The sequence below is a fragment of the Diabrotica virgifera genome, chromosome 5 (genome assembly GCF_917563875.1).
Source record: "Diabrotica virgifera virgifera chromosome 5, PGI_DIABVI_V3a".
Taxonomy (NCBI): Eukaryota; Metazoa; Arthropoda; class Insecta; order Coleoptera; family Chrysomelidae; genus Diabrotica; species Diabrotica virgifera.
Window position 1 is genome coordinate 90,399,369 of NC_065447.1, and position 18,204 is coordinate 90,417,572.

General features: G+C 33.9%; 1 protein-coding gene across 1 annotated transcript in view; it reads right to left on the reverse strand.

The window, feature by feature from the left end:
* Window positions 1-7,850: 7,850 nt before the first annotated feature.
* Window positions 7,851-18,204, reverse strand: part of LOC114337758 (prostaglandin reductase 1) — a 67,723-nt gene continuing 57,369 nt past the window's right edge. Inside the window, exon 7 of the mRNA XM_028288292.1 lies at window positions 7,851-8,262. Coding sequence (XP_028144093.1) covers window positions 8,033-8,262 — 230 coding nt within the window. The 3' untranslated portion in view covers window positions 7,851-8,032. The remainder of the gene's footprint in view (window positions 8,263-18,204) is intronic.

Sequence of the window (18,204 nt, forward strand, 5' to 3'; positions counted from 1 at the left end):
TTCTTGTGATTTTGGCTGGGGTAGAAATAAACTTACCAGAATGAAGGATGACTTCATTTAAAATTATCATATATCAAAAATACGTTTTCTATTAAAAATAATTTGCAGTGTTAAAATTTGTAGAATTATAAATAAAACTTTAAACAATTTTGACATACACAGTGATTGATTAGTGTGCTAAAGCTCTACACATCTAACAAAATTAAAGATATAAGATATTTACAAATAGGTTTGTAGTTTCATTATTTAATATAAGTTACAACGTTACAGGTTGTGTTGTTAATCTGTGCTAGCCAAAAGATATTATAAAACACCCTATATTTTAATTTAAATTTGAAATTATCCTTATTTCCAGAGTGCGGCAATATAAATCTGTAATTTGTTATACTAAGTAATTAAAAAATATAACGCAACTTCTATAAAAACTAACAAGTAAGTTACTTCTATATTCACAAACAAGTCTACAAGACCAATAATTTATTACAGACCTAGTTTTATAGTGTTGAGATAAAGCATGGAACCAACTAAATATCTTTAAAATAGAAATGACGCAATTCATGAAACTTTGCATTAAAATACAATCAGTGGCGAATCCAGAAATTTTTTTTGAGGGGCAGGGGTCGTGAATCTTGAGGGTGATTTAATTACTTTTCTCTGACGCAAGGTCACTTAGTCTTACCACCCCTAGGGTAAGTGGGTTTTCAATTATTGTTTTGTTTACATTGTTAACGTTGTTAACTCTAAAGCATAGTTTTAGAAATATTGACGAAAAACGTAAAACAACTACTAATTTACCGACTTCTCCCCCATCTCCCCCCAAACCGGATGCTCAAAATGGTGTAACTTTTTACTGAACAATATGTGGACCATACAAAACAATTTAGTGTTGGAGAAAAAAATTTCACTTTGGATGTCTAAGTTAGGCCTTTATTTGGACCAATTATACTATACTACCTTCGCAACTTTGGAACCGTTTATTTTTGAAGGATTATGCATAGGGTTTTTTTTAATTTAAAATTTAATGTAGAATATTTTTGTATAGAAGGTTGTTCATGCTAATCCGCATATTTTTAGAAATATTGACGAAAAACATAAAAAACTACAAATTTACCGATTTCTCCCCCCTTTCCCCCCAAACCCGACGCTCAACTTGGTGTGAATTTTTCTGAACATTATGTGGACCATATAGAAGAATTTGGTGTTGAAGGATAACTTTTACTTTGGATATCTGGGTTTGGGTCTAGTTATACCATATTATTTTACTTTAAAAAATTCATAACTTTTATTAGAAAAAGACTGAAAGCTTGAAGCATGTACCATTGTCTTCAGAAAGGTGAGAACTATACACTGTAAAAATTTCAGAAAAAAATATTTTAAAATGGAACAGAGTGGTAGTGAGGTAAACGCAAAAAAACGTGATTTTATTTTTTTTATTTTTAGGGTAAAACTGCGGTTTTGACAATGTTCCCCCACTTAAAATTTAAAATAAACCTCATTTTTGTTTTCAGCACCATGAAAAACATAAAGTATGACTAAAATTAGCCATTCACCTCATCGTGGTCAGTATCTCGAGAAATAAGCGTTTTCTTGGGGATGTGCCGCTCGTCTAATAGTTGTAGGGGAGCCCTAACGGGGATTTTTGCAGTTACTCGAGCGCTTCAGATTATGATATAGGGAGAAATCTTGTACCATGTAAATGTACCCCTACCATATATTGGATATTAATACAGGGGAGTTCGTTAAGGTGGGTCCGAAAAAACATCTATCCTTAGAAAAACTCGAAATCGTTAGATTAAGATAAGGTAAGTTAAGTACATGCATAACAGTGTATATTTAAAACATCTGATGGTTTGAGCGGGGCGTAAGGAAATGGGAGTCACAATGTTTCACAAGCAAAAAGCGAATATTTCGAGAAATAAACGTCAGATCGAAAAACTGCAAAATACAAGTATTCAATATTTTTGGAAAATATATCGAATGACATCAAACATGAACTCCCACGGAGGCGGGGTGGGGGGTTACTTTAAAATAATAAATAGGGGCCCCTTTTTTACTGCAGATTTGGATTCTTTCTTAAAAACAAGTCACTTTTATTCGAGACATTTTTTCGAATTATGGATAGGTGGAACTATAATCGGAACAAACGATTGTTGGTAATGGAACATTAAATTAAAAAATGGAAGGTCTCCACTTAAATGAAAAACTTTACTTAACTTTTTTGGTTTTAGGACCCAATCTTCACAACCCATTAGGTCCCCATAACGCTTGAGTAACTGCAAATTTAGCATACTTTCTACCCCTACTATAGTGATCGTGTTAGAACGGCATCCAAAAGTTTAATTTTCGGATAGAAATTGTTTAAGGTAGGCTTATATATCCGCGAATTTTCCATATCGATGGATTGGACGTAGAGGATTTATTGAGTATACTGCTCATTCTCCGAACCTTAATCCGTCAGATTTCTTTCTTTTGATTCGAGGGAGATGTTGTGCCGACTCACAGCAGCGGGATGTTGTGCGCAGCATTTTATTTTGGAATCTTTGTAACTTGTTTATTTGTGCCCCATAACTGGATCCCATAAGTCTTATATAATAAAATCTTGTTATCCAAAACCATTTTTTTTTGCGGGAGATATGAATAGTTCGGCAGATTATAATCCAAGTCATTGCGAAGGAATGTATCCTCCTCCCTGGAGCCCTTCTGCTGTCTATTTCCCCTTGGATAATTAGCTGTAGTACTCTATATTTATTGTGCCTCATAATGTTACATAAGTATTCCAACTTTGTTTTCTTTATAATTACATATTCATACATATCCGGCATAGTACCTCCTCGTTGGTCACCTCTATGGTCCAGAATATATGTACGTTATATACGTCGATAAGCCTACATTTCGAAGACCTCTAGTTTTTTCATTAATGTTGCGGTCATTGTCCACGCCTCCATTCCATATAGGTAACAAAACCGGAAATACATAACATAACATCGATGATCCTCTTATACCGTAAGGTGTCAAGGTGTCTTCTTTACTCCTTATTCTCTGCGAACTTACGCCACTTTTTTCGGTCCCTAGCTAATTCTTTGGCTTCCTGCCACGATTTTCCTCTATTCTGCAATATTTCTATCACACTGGTATTCCACGTTTTCCTTGGTCGGCCTCTGCTGTTTTTCCCTATCGGCCTCGCTTCCCATATCATTTTAACCTGTCTGCCGTCGTTCATTCTAAATAAGTGACCAGTCCATTTTAATTTCTTTTCATGAATTTTTTCCTTTAATGATTTTACTTTTAATTCTCTTTTAATGTCTTCTCTACGTCTTTTATCGGTTCTCCTAGCTCCCACGACTTTTCTTAAATATCTCATTTCTGCGGCTTGCAATCTCTTTTCTTGTTTGTCGTTTAATACCCAATTCTCTGCTTTATATATTGTGATAGGTACGTAAATTATCTTAAATATTATTATTTTGGTTTTCCTTGTTATTTATTTTTTATTTAAGAAGTTTTTATACAGCGAATGATATGTTCTTGTGGCTGCTTTTATCCTATTTCCAATTTCGTCTTCTTGTGTCACCTTCTTATTTAAAATTATTCCAAGGTATTTAAATGTATCTACCTGTTCTATTTTTTTGCCTTGGATTTCAATATTTAGGTTAACATAATTCTTGGAAATTGCCATTACTTTTGTTTTTTCCATATTAATTATTAGATTGAAATTTTTTAATTCTGCCTCTCAGATTCTTATGTTCTCCTCCAGAGCTCTTTCAGTTCTTACCACAATAACAATATCAACTGCAAATACGCAGGATTCGATTTTACATAACATTAAAAAATACATAACATTAAATACATAACATAAAAAAATAACGGAAATACGTAACATTAAAAAATGTTCAAGAAAGGCTCGCAAAGAAAAGAATGCTCCAGAATGACTGAATCGAATTAGCTAATTTCGATTTTAAAACATTTGTAGAAGTCCAAGGAAGGTTTAAAATGTGAGAAAATGTGATGGAATTGTATAGAAAATACTAGAAACAACAACGTTATTGTTATATATACATAGTTTTATTATCCTCGTTTAGATTTACGTCACTAAAACTGCTCTAACTCCATGCTTTTGGCACTTTATTTGATCTAAATGTGTTATTTAGAATTGTTTCATTAAATTTATAACTATTAAAATATATTCCATTATTGTATAAACTTGAATTTTCAACTTTTTCGCAGAGAAAATGTTAAAAAATAATTTTTGTTTTTGTACGTAAGTAAACAATGTTTTAAAATTATTTTTAATTATAACATATTTTCTGTATATTAATGTTCGATATTGTCAAAAATAAAGATATTCTTAATAGTCCAGAAAGCCTCTGCGCATCCGCTAGGAAAAATAATCTAATTCGGATTTTTTGCACAATCTTACTCAAAAAGGACCCCTTTTAACAAATTTGCATGTTGCCAGGACCAAAAGTTGGTCAAACATTTTTTAAACGTTTTTTTTTTTGTTTTTTTTTCCTAAAATTATTTTTTTTTGCATGGAACAAATTTTTTTTAGGTTTTTTGGATAATTTCAAACAGAAAAGGTCTTTAGTGACTTTTCTCTAAAGTTCATAGTTTTTGACATATAAGCGATTAAAAATTGAAAAATTGCGCAATCGGCCATTTTAACCCTCAAAAACTATGTGAAACACTGAAAATTTGAATGTTGCCAAGGTAGCTAGATATTCTTTAAACATCGATTGATGAAATCCCGAAGAGTTTTTTGCAATACAATGTTCAAAACTCCTTTGTTTTTTAATTGCTAATCAAGCGTGCGCGACACTATTTTCCACCGACACTATGGTGCAAATGAAAGGAATAAATTCGTTATTTCGTAAACCGGCAACTTTAAGGAAAAATCCCAAAACAGGTCGGTTTTTATTTTTAAGTTATGATATTGTGGCATATATAGTGACGTCATCCATCTGGGCGTGATGACGTAATCGATGATTTTTTTAAATGAGAATACGGGTCGCGTGCTAGCTCATTTGAAAGGTTCTTCAATTCTCTATTCAGTAATATAAACATGTACATAATTGTTTATACAGGGTATCCAAAAAATTTTTATTAAATTAAATCATTTGGAAAATTGACAAAAAAAATAAATTATTGGACACCCTGTATAAATAATTATGTAAATGTTTATATTACTGAATAGAGAATTGAAGAACCTTTCAAATGAGCTAGCACACGACTCCTATTCTCATTTAAAAAAATCATCGATTACGTCATCACACCTAGATGGATGACGTCAGTAGTATACCATATATGTCACAATATCATAACTTAAAAATAAAAATCGACCTGTTTCGGGATTTCTCCTTAAAGTCGCCGGTTTACGAAATAACGAATTTATTCCTTTCATTTGCACCATACTGCATACACATGCAACGGTGGAAAATAGTGTCTCGCACGCTTGATTAGCAATTAAAAATCAAAGGAGTTTTGAATACTCTATTGCAAAAAAACTCTTCGGGATTTCATCAATCGATGTTTAAAGAATATCTACCTACCTTGGCAATATTCAAATTTTTAGTTTTTCACATAGTTTTTGAGGGTAAAAATGGCCGATTTCGCAATTTTTCAATTTTTAATCGCTTATATAAATATATCAAAAACTATCAACTTTAGAGAAAAGTCACTAAAGACCTTTTCTGTTTGGAATGATCCAATAAACCTAAAAAAATTTTGTTCCATGCAAAAAAAATAATTTTAGGAAAAAAACAAAAAAAAACGTTTAAAAAATTTTTGACCAAATTTTGGTCCTGGAAACATGCAAATTTGTTAAAAGGGGTCCTTTTTGAGTAAGATTGTGCAAAAAATTCGAATTAGAATATTTTTCCTAGCGGATGCGCAGTGGCTTTCTGGACTATAAGCAAGGAGCACGTTTTTTACACAAATCTATATATCACTGTACATCTAATAAAATTTGATATCTGATGGGACATGTAAAGCTCTTCTTCCTTAGACTTCCAGAAATATTTAAAAATCAAAAGTAGCCAAATAAATCCAGTCCTTAGAACTAGATGTCATTCAAAATACGGGATTGCGAGTCGCTTTGGGCGCTTTTCGAACAAGTCCCATACTGAGTATATGCAGTGAGTCAGGGCGAACCCCCCTAGAATTTAGACGAGATTTTTTGAGTTTGTCGTTTGCTTGTAAAGTTCTATCCTCTCCAGATAACCCAGTTTATCATAATGTGCATACAAATCGTTTTAATCAGTACTTATCATCTCACCCTCAATGCAATCCGCCTTTCTATGAACGAATCAACCGATTATTGCAAAAATATCATATAACATTCCCGACCATATATCATCCTGCCGAAAACCCTCCTCCTCCATGGACTGTAAAGAAACCACGAATTATTACTAATCTGTCAAGATTTAATAAACATGAATCCCATCCAACCATAATATTAAATCATTTCAAAGAGATTACGGATAGATTTAGCAACTACCAACAGATATACACAGATGCATCAAAATCAGCGGGCGGAGTGGGGGCAGCAATTTTTTGCAATACCCATAATGCTACATTTAACCTGCATAACAACTGGACTATTTCCAATGCAGAGCTGTATGCAATCCTTGATGCTTTAAAATTCATTAACAAATCGAACCAGAGAAATTACACAATCATAACGGACTCAATGAACGCCCTTGGTGACATTCAAAACATATATTCCTGCAACCCTATTCATAAAGACATTTATCAAGAACTTCAACGTGCTGCAAAGGAAAACAAACACGTGGTATTAATCTGGGTTCCATCCCACATTTTAGTACACGGTAACGAGGTTGTGGACCGCCTAGCTCACAAAGCAGCAATAAGTGATCAAGTTCATCTAAATAAAATTGTGACAGGTGATGTGAAATTGTGTCTTAAAAACGTAGTTAGTAGTGCGTGGCATAAGAAATGGTCGCAGTGCTCCGAAAAATTAAAACAAATTAAAGGCAACGCTGTACAAAAACAGGCCTTTTCTTACCTAGGAAAAAACAAGTTATCTTCACTCGGCTCCGACTTGGTCACACCCGTCATACACATCTCTACAAAATAACTAGAGACAATCCTCCATTCTGCCAGCAGTGTCAAACAAATGTAACAATTAAACATATATTATCCGACTGTCAAAAATACCAGCAAACGAGAAGTAAACTTAAACTTCCCAAAGACATATCTGAGCTTCTTGGAGACGATAAAAATATCATCAAGTTTTTAACGGAAATAGGAATAAAGGACATTTAATTATACTACAAATTTTCCAGGTTTCTTTTGTTCATATGTATTTACTTAATATTGTAATAACTGTTTATTTTTAATAATGTATTTTCGATTGTTGTCGTTTATAACCCCAGTGGTTCGGACGACATTAAATAAAAAAAATCCAGTCCTTCTCGAGCTATAAAATAAAAAATATATATAAAAAATAAGTGTCACAAAAAAAATAGAGGCTATCAGATAAAATTGGAGGGTCCCAGAAAAAATTTAGGGAATCAGAAAAAAATATAGGTTTTCAGACAAAATTGAAAGGAGATACGATAGCATAGGAGGATGTCACAAAAAATTGAGTGCAGTGGGCAGTGACTGTAGAAGGCACTTGATTGTATTACCAGTAGCATGGCGACGGGCCAAAATCACCTATTATAATATGAGAAAATTTTGGTTAATCCATTATTACAAATTATATGTTTTCATATATTGCTTTGATTATAAGTTCTTTAGTAGTTTAGTACCTATATTAGAATTATTGTTAAGAAAAAATGGTTATTTTTCGTTTTTGATTTTCCAGTAAGACCTTTTGTTTCTTAGAAAGAAAATTTACAATAAAAAATACCATTTTATTTTTATTTTTCATACATAGGTAACAAGTACACATTGTTAACATTATTATTAATTAAAATCCATGTATACTGAATCATTATTTATGATTGTTTCTAAAACTTAAACAGTTAAAGTTTGAATGACAGTAGTTTCTTGTACAATGTTTAATAATTTATTTCTATAGTTTAACTACAGCTTTTCCTCGATTTTCACCCTTAAGCATCCCCAAAAATGCTTTGAAAGTGTTTTCGAAACCAACGGTAACAGTTTCCTCGTATTTAATTTTTCCTTCGCGTATCCATTGTAAATATTGTTTAACAGCTTCTGGGAATCTATCTGTCCATCTGCCGTTATCAAATCCTTCCACTTTTAGCTGCTTGAAAAGAATTGCCGGTTGGACAATAGTAACTGAAAAAAAAAACAGAAATGAAAATATGTGTCATCTATAGGAAAATCGAAACACTATGAGTCTTTACAGTTACTATAAAGGGTCGTTTTCACGCTACGTATTATTGTAGGTTTTGCGTGTCATACAAAACATACGTTTTGTCAATAAGCGGATTTAATTTTTTCGATTCGACAAGACGTACGTTTTGCTGTTTTACGCTACGTCTTATTGTACGTTTTGTGTGATAGGACAAATCCTATACGTTTTTCGATTCGACAAGACGTACGTTTTGCTGTTTACACGCCACATTATACACTGGACGAAACGTACGTTTTGTCGTACGTTTTGTATGACACACAAAACGTACAATAAGACGTGAAAACGACCCATTATACCTGGATCCCGCGTACCAAAAAAAAGTTTATTTAATAGCAAGCTAAAAATTTGTTAATAGCTTAACGGTATCTAGTCGGACAAACTTTGATGAACGGGAACACTGGAACAGGGGAAGTTTTAATTGTGGAACAAGTTACAGGTTTTGAACTTCAGACTACGAAAACGTCCCATGTATTTTGTCGAACAGAACTTTCAATTGATTTGTTACTCTTTCATTACACTCTCATGTGCAAAAATCAGACTGCTATTATTTATCAACAACATAATTGCTCTCATTTAACATGTTCTACGTGTCGGAATTATTAAAATTCCCAACATATTTGTCGGACAAACATTTTCTCATATATAATATAGAGCTTGCTACTGAATTAATTTAAAAAACAACCTGCTAGTTTTCACAATCATAAACTTGTCAGGATGACACGTTCCACAAATAAAATCACGTTCCACAATTAAAACTTCCCCTGTTCCAGTGTTCCCATACATCAAAGTTTGTCCGACTAGACACTGTTAATATATTAACAAATTTTCAGATTGTTACTAATAAACTTTTTTTGGTACGCGGGACCCAGGCCTATATTAAAAGTTTCTTAATTGGTACTCAGAAACATACTCATAAAATTGACTTGATTTAGTATTATAAAGCATGAGCAAAACATAAAAATGTACCCAAAAGAAACGTATGAATTAAAGGCACATTACCGAAATTTAAAGAATACATCCGGGGAATTTAGACAAAAAAGCTGATTCTAGGCATGCCATCGTCATTGCTTTCATAGGGATAATCCTATCTTTTTTTATATATAATTTTCAGTGCTTTCCGTTATTTTTACATACTTACTCCGTGGATTCACAACTCTTCGTGGGTTTTAGACGATTCGACAAAACGCCTCCATTCCTATCTGTCTTGAAAAGTCATTGTCCAATTCATCACGCCCATAGCTTTACCCTATTCGTTGCCTATCGGCTATGGAACTTGGCTGGGAGCCATTTTGTCGAACGGCACCTGACTAAAGTAACCATATCACGCGCTGGCTCGTTATCGGCAGCGAATCTGTTGGTCCCCTGCTATATTATGTCGGCACCGGAGTGAAGAGCATCCACGTGGTCTTCCAGTTAAGATTTCTTCCCATACTAGCCGCCTTACTGTTTTTTTCTTTCATAAGAATGCGTCTGGGTATAGTTTTTAAGGTATAAATCTTTAAGCTCTTTGTTAGTTCTAACCCTATATTGTCGTGCTTCTTCATCCAGTAAAGGTCAAAAGTCTTTTTTAGAATTTTTCCTAATATTGTTCTGAACCTATTTATTTGACGTATTTATGTAAAGGTATTTAGATAATGACATCCGATCCGAACTTGAAGTCGAAACGTCAATAAAATCAAAGTAAGTTATCAATCGAAGTAGCACAGAAAACGACAATAAATATCGTTCCCATACCACCAGATTGACAACAGGTGGAATACTTTCTTTGGTTACACTTCCTGAGATTTTCAAAATTTATAAATCATACAAGAAGACGAGGAAATTAATATGAGAGAATTTTAAACGATAGATGGCTCTAGTTCATCCGTGACATTTCTTTCTTTACAATTCGGATGGGCCCAAAGTGTGATGCCTGGGGAAATCAGAGAGAAGAGGATATGGGACTACTGATGAGGGGAAAAGACCTCCGAAACCGGTATAGACTCTTCCTGCACTCTCCGGTTTAACCAGAGCATTATGCAGCTGCTGCATTTTCGTGTTGCAAAGAAATTGAAAATGTTTATACTATTGTGTTTCAATTTATCAATCAAAGATAGAATAAAAATTTTAGTTTTTATAATATAACGCGGGCACATAAATTTGATACACCCTGTATATTCATTTGTAAATATTTATTAGAAGTTAGCTTTCAACGCAAAGTGGTTTCTCCTTAATGAATTTTTCCATGAAGAATATTAAAAATATTTTTGTAAATAAAAGTGAAGTGAAAGTTATTTAGGATTAGTATTTTAAACAGATTGTTTACGGGAAATGTAAAACCACAGGTAGATGTAATTATTATTTTTTTTTTATTAGAAAAAGAAGTCGCATCCACCAAAAGGTTATTAGCGACGGAACAAAATATAAATAACAAAAGTAAACAACTACAGGTTGTACAGAATGTTTATGGATTTTAGATAATTAACTATATTGTCGCAGGAATAGTTTTGACCTAGAGCCTGTGGTAGAGCGTTTGGGATCTTGTAGCGCTGTCTTTCTTGGTCATATTTACTACAAACTATTAAAAAGTGTTCGACTGTTAATCGGACGTTACACTGATCGCATATAGGTGGATTACTCTTTGTGAAAAGGTAAGAGTGCGTTAACCTGGTATGTCCTAGACGTAAACGCGCAACCGCAATTTGTTCTCGTCTATTGCGCGACGATGGAAACCACTGAGACACATTATTTTTTATTTTATTTAACTTAGAATTAGATTGAGACCACTCATTTCGCCACAAACACAACACTTTATTTTTAAAATAAGCTTTTAAGTCACTGGAAACACACTTGTCTATCGGCTCCGAAAAATCACTTAAAATTGCCTCTCGTGCAGTCCTGTCAGCTTCTTCATTTCCTGTTATTCCGACGTGTGAGGGAACCCATACAAATTGAACGCTTTTTCCATGTTCATGAGCTTGGGAAAGCTGGTATTTTAGCAACTTTTCAAAAGGATGTTTCGGAAAAATGTGTTTTAATGAGTTTAGAGAGCTAAGGGAATCTGTTATGATCAGGGCTTTGGTGAGTGTGAGCTCGTTAAGAAGTTTCACAGCACGGTATATGGCGTAAAGTTCAGCTGAAAATGTGCTACATGCTGGGGGTAAACGGAAAAGAAGATTGTTTTCTGAAGAAACGATTGATGCCTCCACACCGTCTTCGAACTTAGACGCATCTTAATATCCGAGGAGAAAACCTCCGGAAAATTAATGTTTAGGTTTTGAAGTATGGATTTAATTCTTTCGTAATATGGTTTTTTAGTATAGCGAATATCTTGGAATATGTTTACATATTTGTTTGTAAAAGTGTTTTGATATATTGGCTTTGAAATATTGCAAGCAACTGAGGCTGCATGTGATAGAGCGAGGTACATGCGGCGGTGATGTAGCGATGGTTCTCCTAAAAGAGCATAAATACTGGATACAGGCGTAGTTGGGAAAGCCCCTAGGATTAATCTAAGACTTTTATTATGAATAATATCTAATGATTTCAGTAGAGATTGATTAGCAGTGGAATAGGCAATTGCTCCATAATCTAGCTTAGAACGTATTAAAGATTTATACAGGAGGAGTAGAGTGGATTGGTCTGAGCCCCAGTTTTTATTACAGAGAGATCTTAATACATTTAATCTTTTATTACAGGAAAGGATGAGTTGTGAGATGTGATTTTTCCATGTTAACTTTGAATTGAAGATTAAACCCAAGAATTTGTGGTGATCTCTAAACTCCAGCTGTTTCTCATACATTCTTAGGTTAGGAGGTTGTGGCAAGGGGCTTGAAGAGAATACAACTTCTATTGATTTTTCTATTGAAAATTGAAAACCTGTAAAGTTGGACCAATTTTCGAGAGTATCTAAAAGTTTTGAAGAATTGACGACATTGATGAAATATTTTTACCTTTAATAGATACCACTAGGTCATCAGCGTATAAACGAGCCTGTAAGGGTGCTTGAATGTTTTTGATGATGTCATTTATTGCTACCAGAAATAGTGTTGGACTGAGTATGGATCCTTGGGGTGTACCATTTTCCAAACTATAAATATTTGAAAAGATATTATTTATTTTTACTTGAAAAGATCTGTTATTTAAAAAGTTTTGGATGAAAGCAAGGCAGTGACCTTGAATATTCCATTTATGAAGTTGTCTCAAAATGTTGTACTTCCAAGCTTTATTAAATGCACGTTCTAAATCAAAAAATATAGCAACACATTTTTGGTTTGTAGCAAGAGCTTCATGTATTTCACTTTCCAAGTCTAAAATGTTGTCTGTGGTTGACCGATCTTTTCTAAAGCCATTTTGTTCGGAGATTAAGAAATTAGAATTTTCTAAAACCCATGAGAGCCTGGAGTTAACAATATTTTCTAGTAATTTGCAGATTGTCGATGTCAGAGATATGGGTCGATATGATTCTGGGTCATATTTAGGTTTATTAGTTTTTAGGAGAGGAATGACTATTGCATTTGACCAAATAGCTGGCCATTGTTGGTGAAGCCAAATTCTGTTGAACATGTTTAAGAGATACGTTATGGCTGAAGCAGGGAGATGTTTCAGAAATGCTGAAGGAACATCATCAGGCCCAGGACTAGAGTCCTTCAAGTTAGGAATAGATGAGTTTATCTCTTGAAAAGAGATGGGATGGTTTAATGAATTATTTTGTGCTTCAAACGGATAAATGGGATTTTGTTCGGCGAATTCTTTGGCTTTGAGAAAATTGGCGGTATACTGTTGATTCGATGAGTGGCCTTGATAGATTCTTCCAAAAATGTTTGCAATATCGCTGCTCGATGTTATGAAATTATTATTTTCTTTTAGCCCCGTGAAGTTATATGAAGTGTGTAAACCAGATATTTTCCTAACTTTGTTCCAGACATCAGAGAGGGGGGTATTGCTATTAATTTCCGATGCGTATTTGTTCCATGAAGATCGTTTAGCAGTTTTGACAGTTAGCTGTGCCTTTGCTTTTAGCATTTTGAATTTTAATTTATTTTCGGGTGTTTTATGTTTTTTGTATCGGTTTAGGGCTGATTTACTTTCACGGATTGATGTAGCACAACTATCATTCCACCATGGTACAGGACATCGGCCTTTAACAGATTTAGATTTACCAATAAATTTGTGGGCGGCGCTTAAGATAAGTTGATTAAACTGCTCTACATTCGAGTTCACATCGTCTGTTAAATCCAAACTGGAAATATTATTATCGATATATTCGGAGAATTTTTGCCAATTTTCATTTTTTATTCTCCACTTAGATATGAATATGGGACCTGATGAGGGATAATTATGGTTTCTAATTAGGATTGGAAAGTGGTCACTACCATATGTATAGGTTTGAGCATCCCAACTGAAACATTGAGCTAAATTTGGGTCGCAGAGTGTTAAATTAATGCACGAGGAATACCCTGTTGAAATATTGAACCTTGTAGGGCTACCATCATTAAGAAAATTTATATTAAGCTGATCTAAGATATCGGCAATACTTGAACCTCTGGCAGATGTGTGATCTGAACCCCATATTATGTTGTGAGCATTAAAGTCGCCTAGAATTATACGAGGACGTGGCAGTTGCTCTAATAACCTGCAGAGGCTATCAGAACTTACTTGTATGTCGCAAGAAAGGTAAACATTGCAAATAGATACTAAACTGGTAGATGTGATTCTGATGGCAACGGCCTCCAAATCACTGACTATTGGAATTTGTACCGCCTCGATGGATTTGTTTACTAGTATCGCTACACCACCGCTTGCACGACTCGCATCTGTACGGTCTTTGCGGAAACAAGTGAAATGTTTTGAATTGTACAACTGATTGGTCTTTAAGTTTGTCTCCTGTAGACAAATAATATCTGGAGAATATTCGGATAAAAGAAGCTGTAGCATAGGGAGACGATGGAAAAATCCATCAATGTTCCATTGAATTATCGAGTTGAATGTTGTTAACAGATTCGGAGTTAGATGATACTGAGCAATTATCTACAGAAGAGTCACTGTCTAAGTCAGAAATATCTTTCCCTAAATGGTTAAGAAGTTTCTTTTGAAGTTTTGTAAACTTAGTTTTTGTAGATCTATCGTTTGCATATTGATAGCTGCTTGGTAAAAGATAGAGTAAACCAGGCATATCAGTTGTAAATCCTTTAACGACGCTAATAGTGTCGTGGGAGCCTTGGACATTATCATTCAGTAAGTACAATTGGTGGTAATTTAAAACGAATGGTGGGATATGATTATCAATAAAATTTTCAAGAGTTTCCCATGTAGATGGGACTTTAGATGAGCGCGGTTTTTTTGGTTTAGAAGATTTGGGTTTTGCAAACAGATTTTGTGATGAAATTGCTGAGTCTGAAGGAGGAGTATCGATCTCACCAATACTGCGTTTTATGGAAGAATTTGCGTTTTCGCAAGTGCTATTAGAGTTTTCACTTAGATTTTGTGGCTTTATTACCTTTGGAAGTACTGGAGCAGACTCATTGGTAATGACAGAAGTCGAGCTTGAAGTTTTGATTGTAAGATTGGTTGAAATGGTTGTTTCGGAAAATTGTGGTGATGTATCAGTTTTATTGGAGTTTTCTGCAGTTATATCTAATGGAAGAGGTGCTGATAGATTGGAGGATATTGCTTTAGGAGTTTGTGAAAACGGTATTGCCGCTGAATGTGGATGACTGAAAGTGTTGCTATGAGTAGGAGTATTAGTAATTTCTTGGTCATGGAGATTTGTAGGTGTAGGTAATATGCTCGGATTTGATAATGCATAACTTGATGACTGCTGAGTGTTTGGTAACTTGTGTAATATACTTGTTGGATCTGTTTGATTTGGTAATTCATTATTTGAATCAATATGAGTTGATTCCGTTACTGAAATGTTATTTTATTGGGATGATATGTGTCCTGTATTTTTGCAAATAAAGCAGGTGAGTGTACCTTGTGACAAAAATATGCGGTAAGGTGTTTGGTCGAAATTTATTAGAACAGAATCTGGAATTGGTGATGTTATAGGGCTTACATAAACTTGCCTCCGAAAGCTTAATATGTGACTATATTCGGGAAGAGTTGAGCTAATTTTCAGAAATGTTATTGGGGAAATAAGCTTTAAACCAATATTCTGTAATTCTTCGACTAATACTTGATGAGGAATTGACGGGCAGACACCAGACAAGACTAGTCTTTCTGCTGGAGAGACAAGTCTCCGTGCTGTTACAACTTCGCCGAGTACTTCTATAGAGCCATGTTGTTGCATGAAATTATCTACTACGGTTTTGTTTGCCAAATACAAATCTAGATGAAAAAATAATATTTTTTGGGTTGATTATTGTGCCCAACGGAATTAAATAATCCTGCAGTTTAGCATTATCGATACAACTAAATACAATTGCTTGGGTCTTACTCGGAAAAGAGTTTGAAGCGGCTGATGCATAACTGTTTGTGATATTCGAACGTTGATTTACTGGACTGGTTAGATCGGAAGGTGTGTTTACATTGTGTGAAGTCATTTTAGCTGCGGTGGCGAAAGCTTCAGTCCGGCTCTGGTAAGTGACAAACCAACCGCATGCTAGCTAACCTCACAAAATGATTGAACGGTGGTGTCTATTTATTATTTGACGTTTTCTTTTCACAATAATACAGTAATAATTACGTATAGATGACTTACGTAGTAGTATCTAGTAGATAAACACTTTAATTTTAAAAAACTATTTAATAATACCACTTGTTTTTAGTAAAAACTAGGAGTACAATATCAGTACAACTTCACCATACCTTGCCAGGGCCGGTCTCCGATGTAATTATTAGTTCTTAGAAAATTAAGGTAAAGAAAGTTTGGAATTTTAATCTCTTTTTGTTTAACCCCGAGTAAATTTTGTAGAAGTTCCCGAAAGTAATTAGTATGATGGTAGGAATATTTTTGAAAGTATGAGTGAGTGTTTCGAATGAAAAAAAGAAGGGGGAATAAGAAATGTCTCTGATTGGTTTGGCAATTTGGAATGGGAAGGAGAGAAGGTTGAATTTTCAGATAGTTTTGGAAAGAGGGATTATTGTGTTACCGGCATTCGGGAAGAGCAGTCAAAAGTTTTCGTGAGTAGTTCAGAAGCAAGTACTAGTGGTTGTTTTAGATAGTGAGAGTAGCTGAAAATGGAATCCTAGTCAATCGAGAAGAAATACCTCTTTGATTCTGTAAAGTCCAAGAGAGTAAGTTACAAGAATTATCGTTATTAAAATTATTTGTGACACCAAGTAAAAAAGATACTTGGGTCTCAGGAGATTATTGTTGAAAGAAAGAGAGGAGAGAGCTTTGGAGTTTATTGAACGAGTACTGGCAAAAAGAGGCCTGGCTTGTGCTTTGGAGAAATAGTTGCTGGTATCCTGCTGGATTGTTTACCGAGAACGGAGAGGGCTTTGATTGGTAGCCTAACATAATCAACAATTAGGAGCTGTTTGGGTCAAAAGGAGACATCATTGTGTGTGAATCAAAAAGGTCAATCAATAACCTATGTGATAGATTTTCTTTATAATCAGAAGTTAATTTTTTTTACGTAAAAGCATATGCATTAATATTCCAACATTTCAAAAATTTAATAGGAAGTATAAGTAATTTTGCGAATTCCAAATTTGTTTGTTTAGCTTGTTTTATTACTGGTATCAAGAACAAAGCGGTAAATATTTGTTTGAATTAGATTAATTTATATGGTAAAAGTTTCTTTTGGACAGTTATGCCCACAGAATTTAATTGATAAATTTACAGAACATTGCTTTTGATAATAAAAGTAACTGTATGTTTTTATTTATGATTTTTCTATTTATTTCCTTTTCCTATTTTATCCCGATAAGGATCAACTAAGAGATACTGAAACCACGAGAGAAGATAAGTATAACATAAGATAATTTAGACTTTTTTTTATATTATAAAAAGGCACCCTGAGATTTTTCTTAATTTTTTTGTATGATTTGCGACAATTGGATATTTGATTAAATAATTAATTGTAGTAATCAAATAAATAATAATTAATATAAAAGTAATAGAGAGCATATAATAACAATACATTGTCAGTAAAATCATTTTTCAAGTTAAATTGTGGCCTGTTTCCCAATTGGATAGTAAATTAGGATTTTTCTACCCCAAATACGTAGTCTGTTTTCGTTTGTTTTTGTTATTGTCCACGTTTCGCTTACTATTACCATACAAAACTACGGGTCATTTGATTGTTTTATAGAGTTGTATCCTTGTATGTCTTGTTAGCTGTTTGGAAATTATAAGGTTTTGAAAGGCACAAAGACAGACTCTACTTGCTTCTCGAACCTGGTGAAATTCTCCTTCATCATTAATCTCGTGTTTTCTATTAGATCGACTGCAAATGCCAACAGTATGTTTGGTTCTTCTCAATGATATACTGTAGTCGGTTTTTCGATTCTTGCACTTCTGCTTCTGATTATGTGCTCCAGATCTTTGTTAAAGAGTTGTAGTAAAAAGTGCATCTCTCTGTTTTAGCTACGTTAAAGCTCTGTTAAAGCTAAGCTAAGTTACTGCATCGCTGTGTACAGTCTAACCCTGAATACTCTCAAATATTTGTTTAAACTCTATGAACATCTGATGAAGCTCACGATCAAACTTCCAGCCTGTTTTTATTATTAGTTTTATTATGAATATCTCGTCAATTGTAGAGCGACCCGGTCTAAATCCGCATTAACAATCCCCAACTATCCCTTCTGTAAATGTTTTAGTTCTTTTTCCAGTACTTTTGAGATATATTTATTCCCGTAAAGTTTTTCATTTTCCTTTCTATCTTTAATTAAAAAACTTTTATATTTTGGCTTTTTTATGTTTTGTATCCAATTGC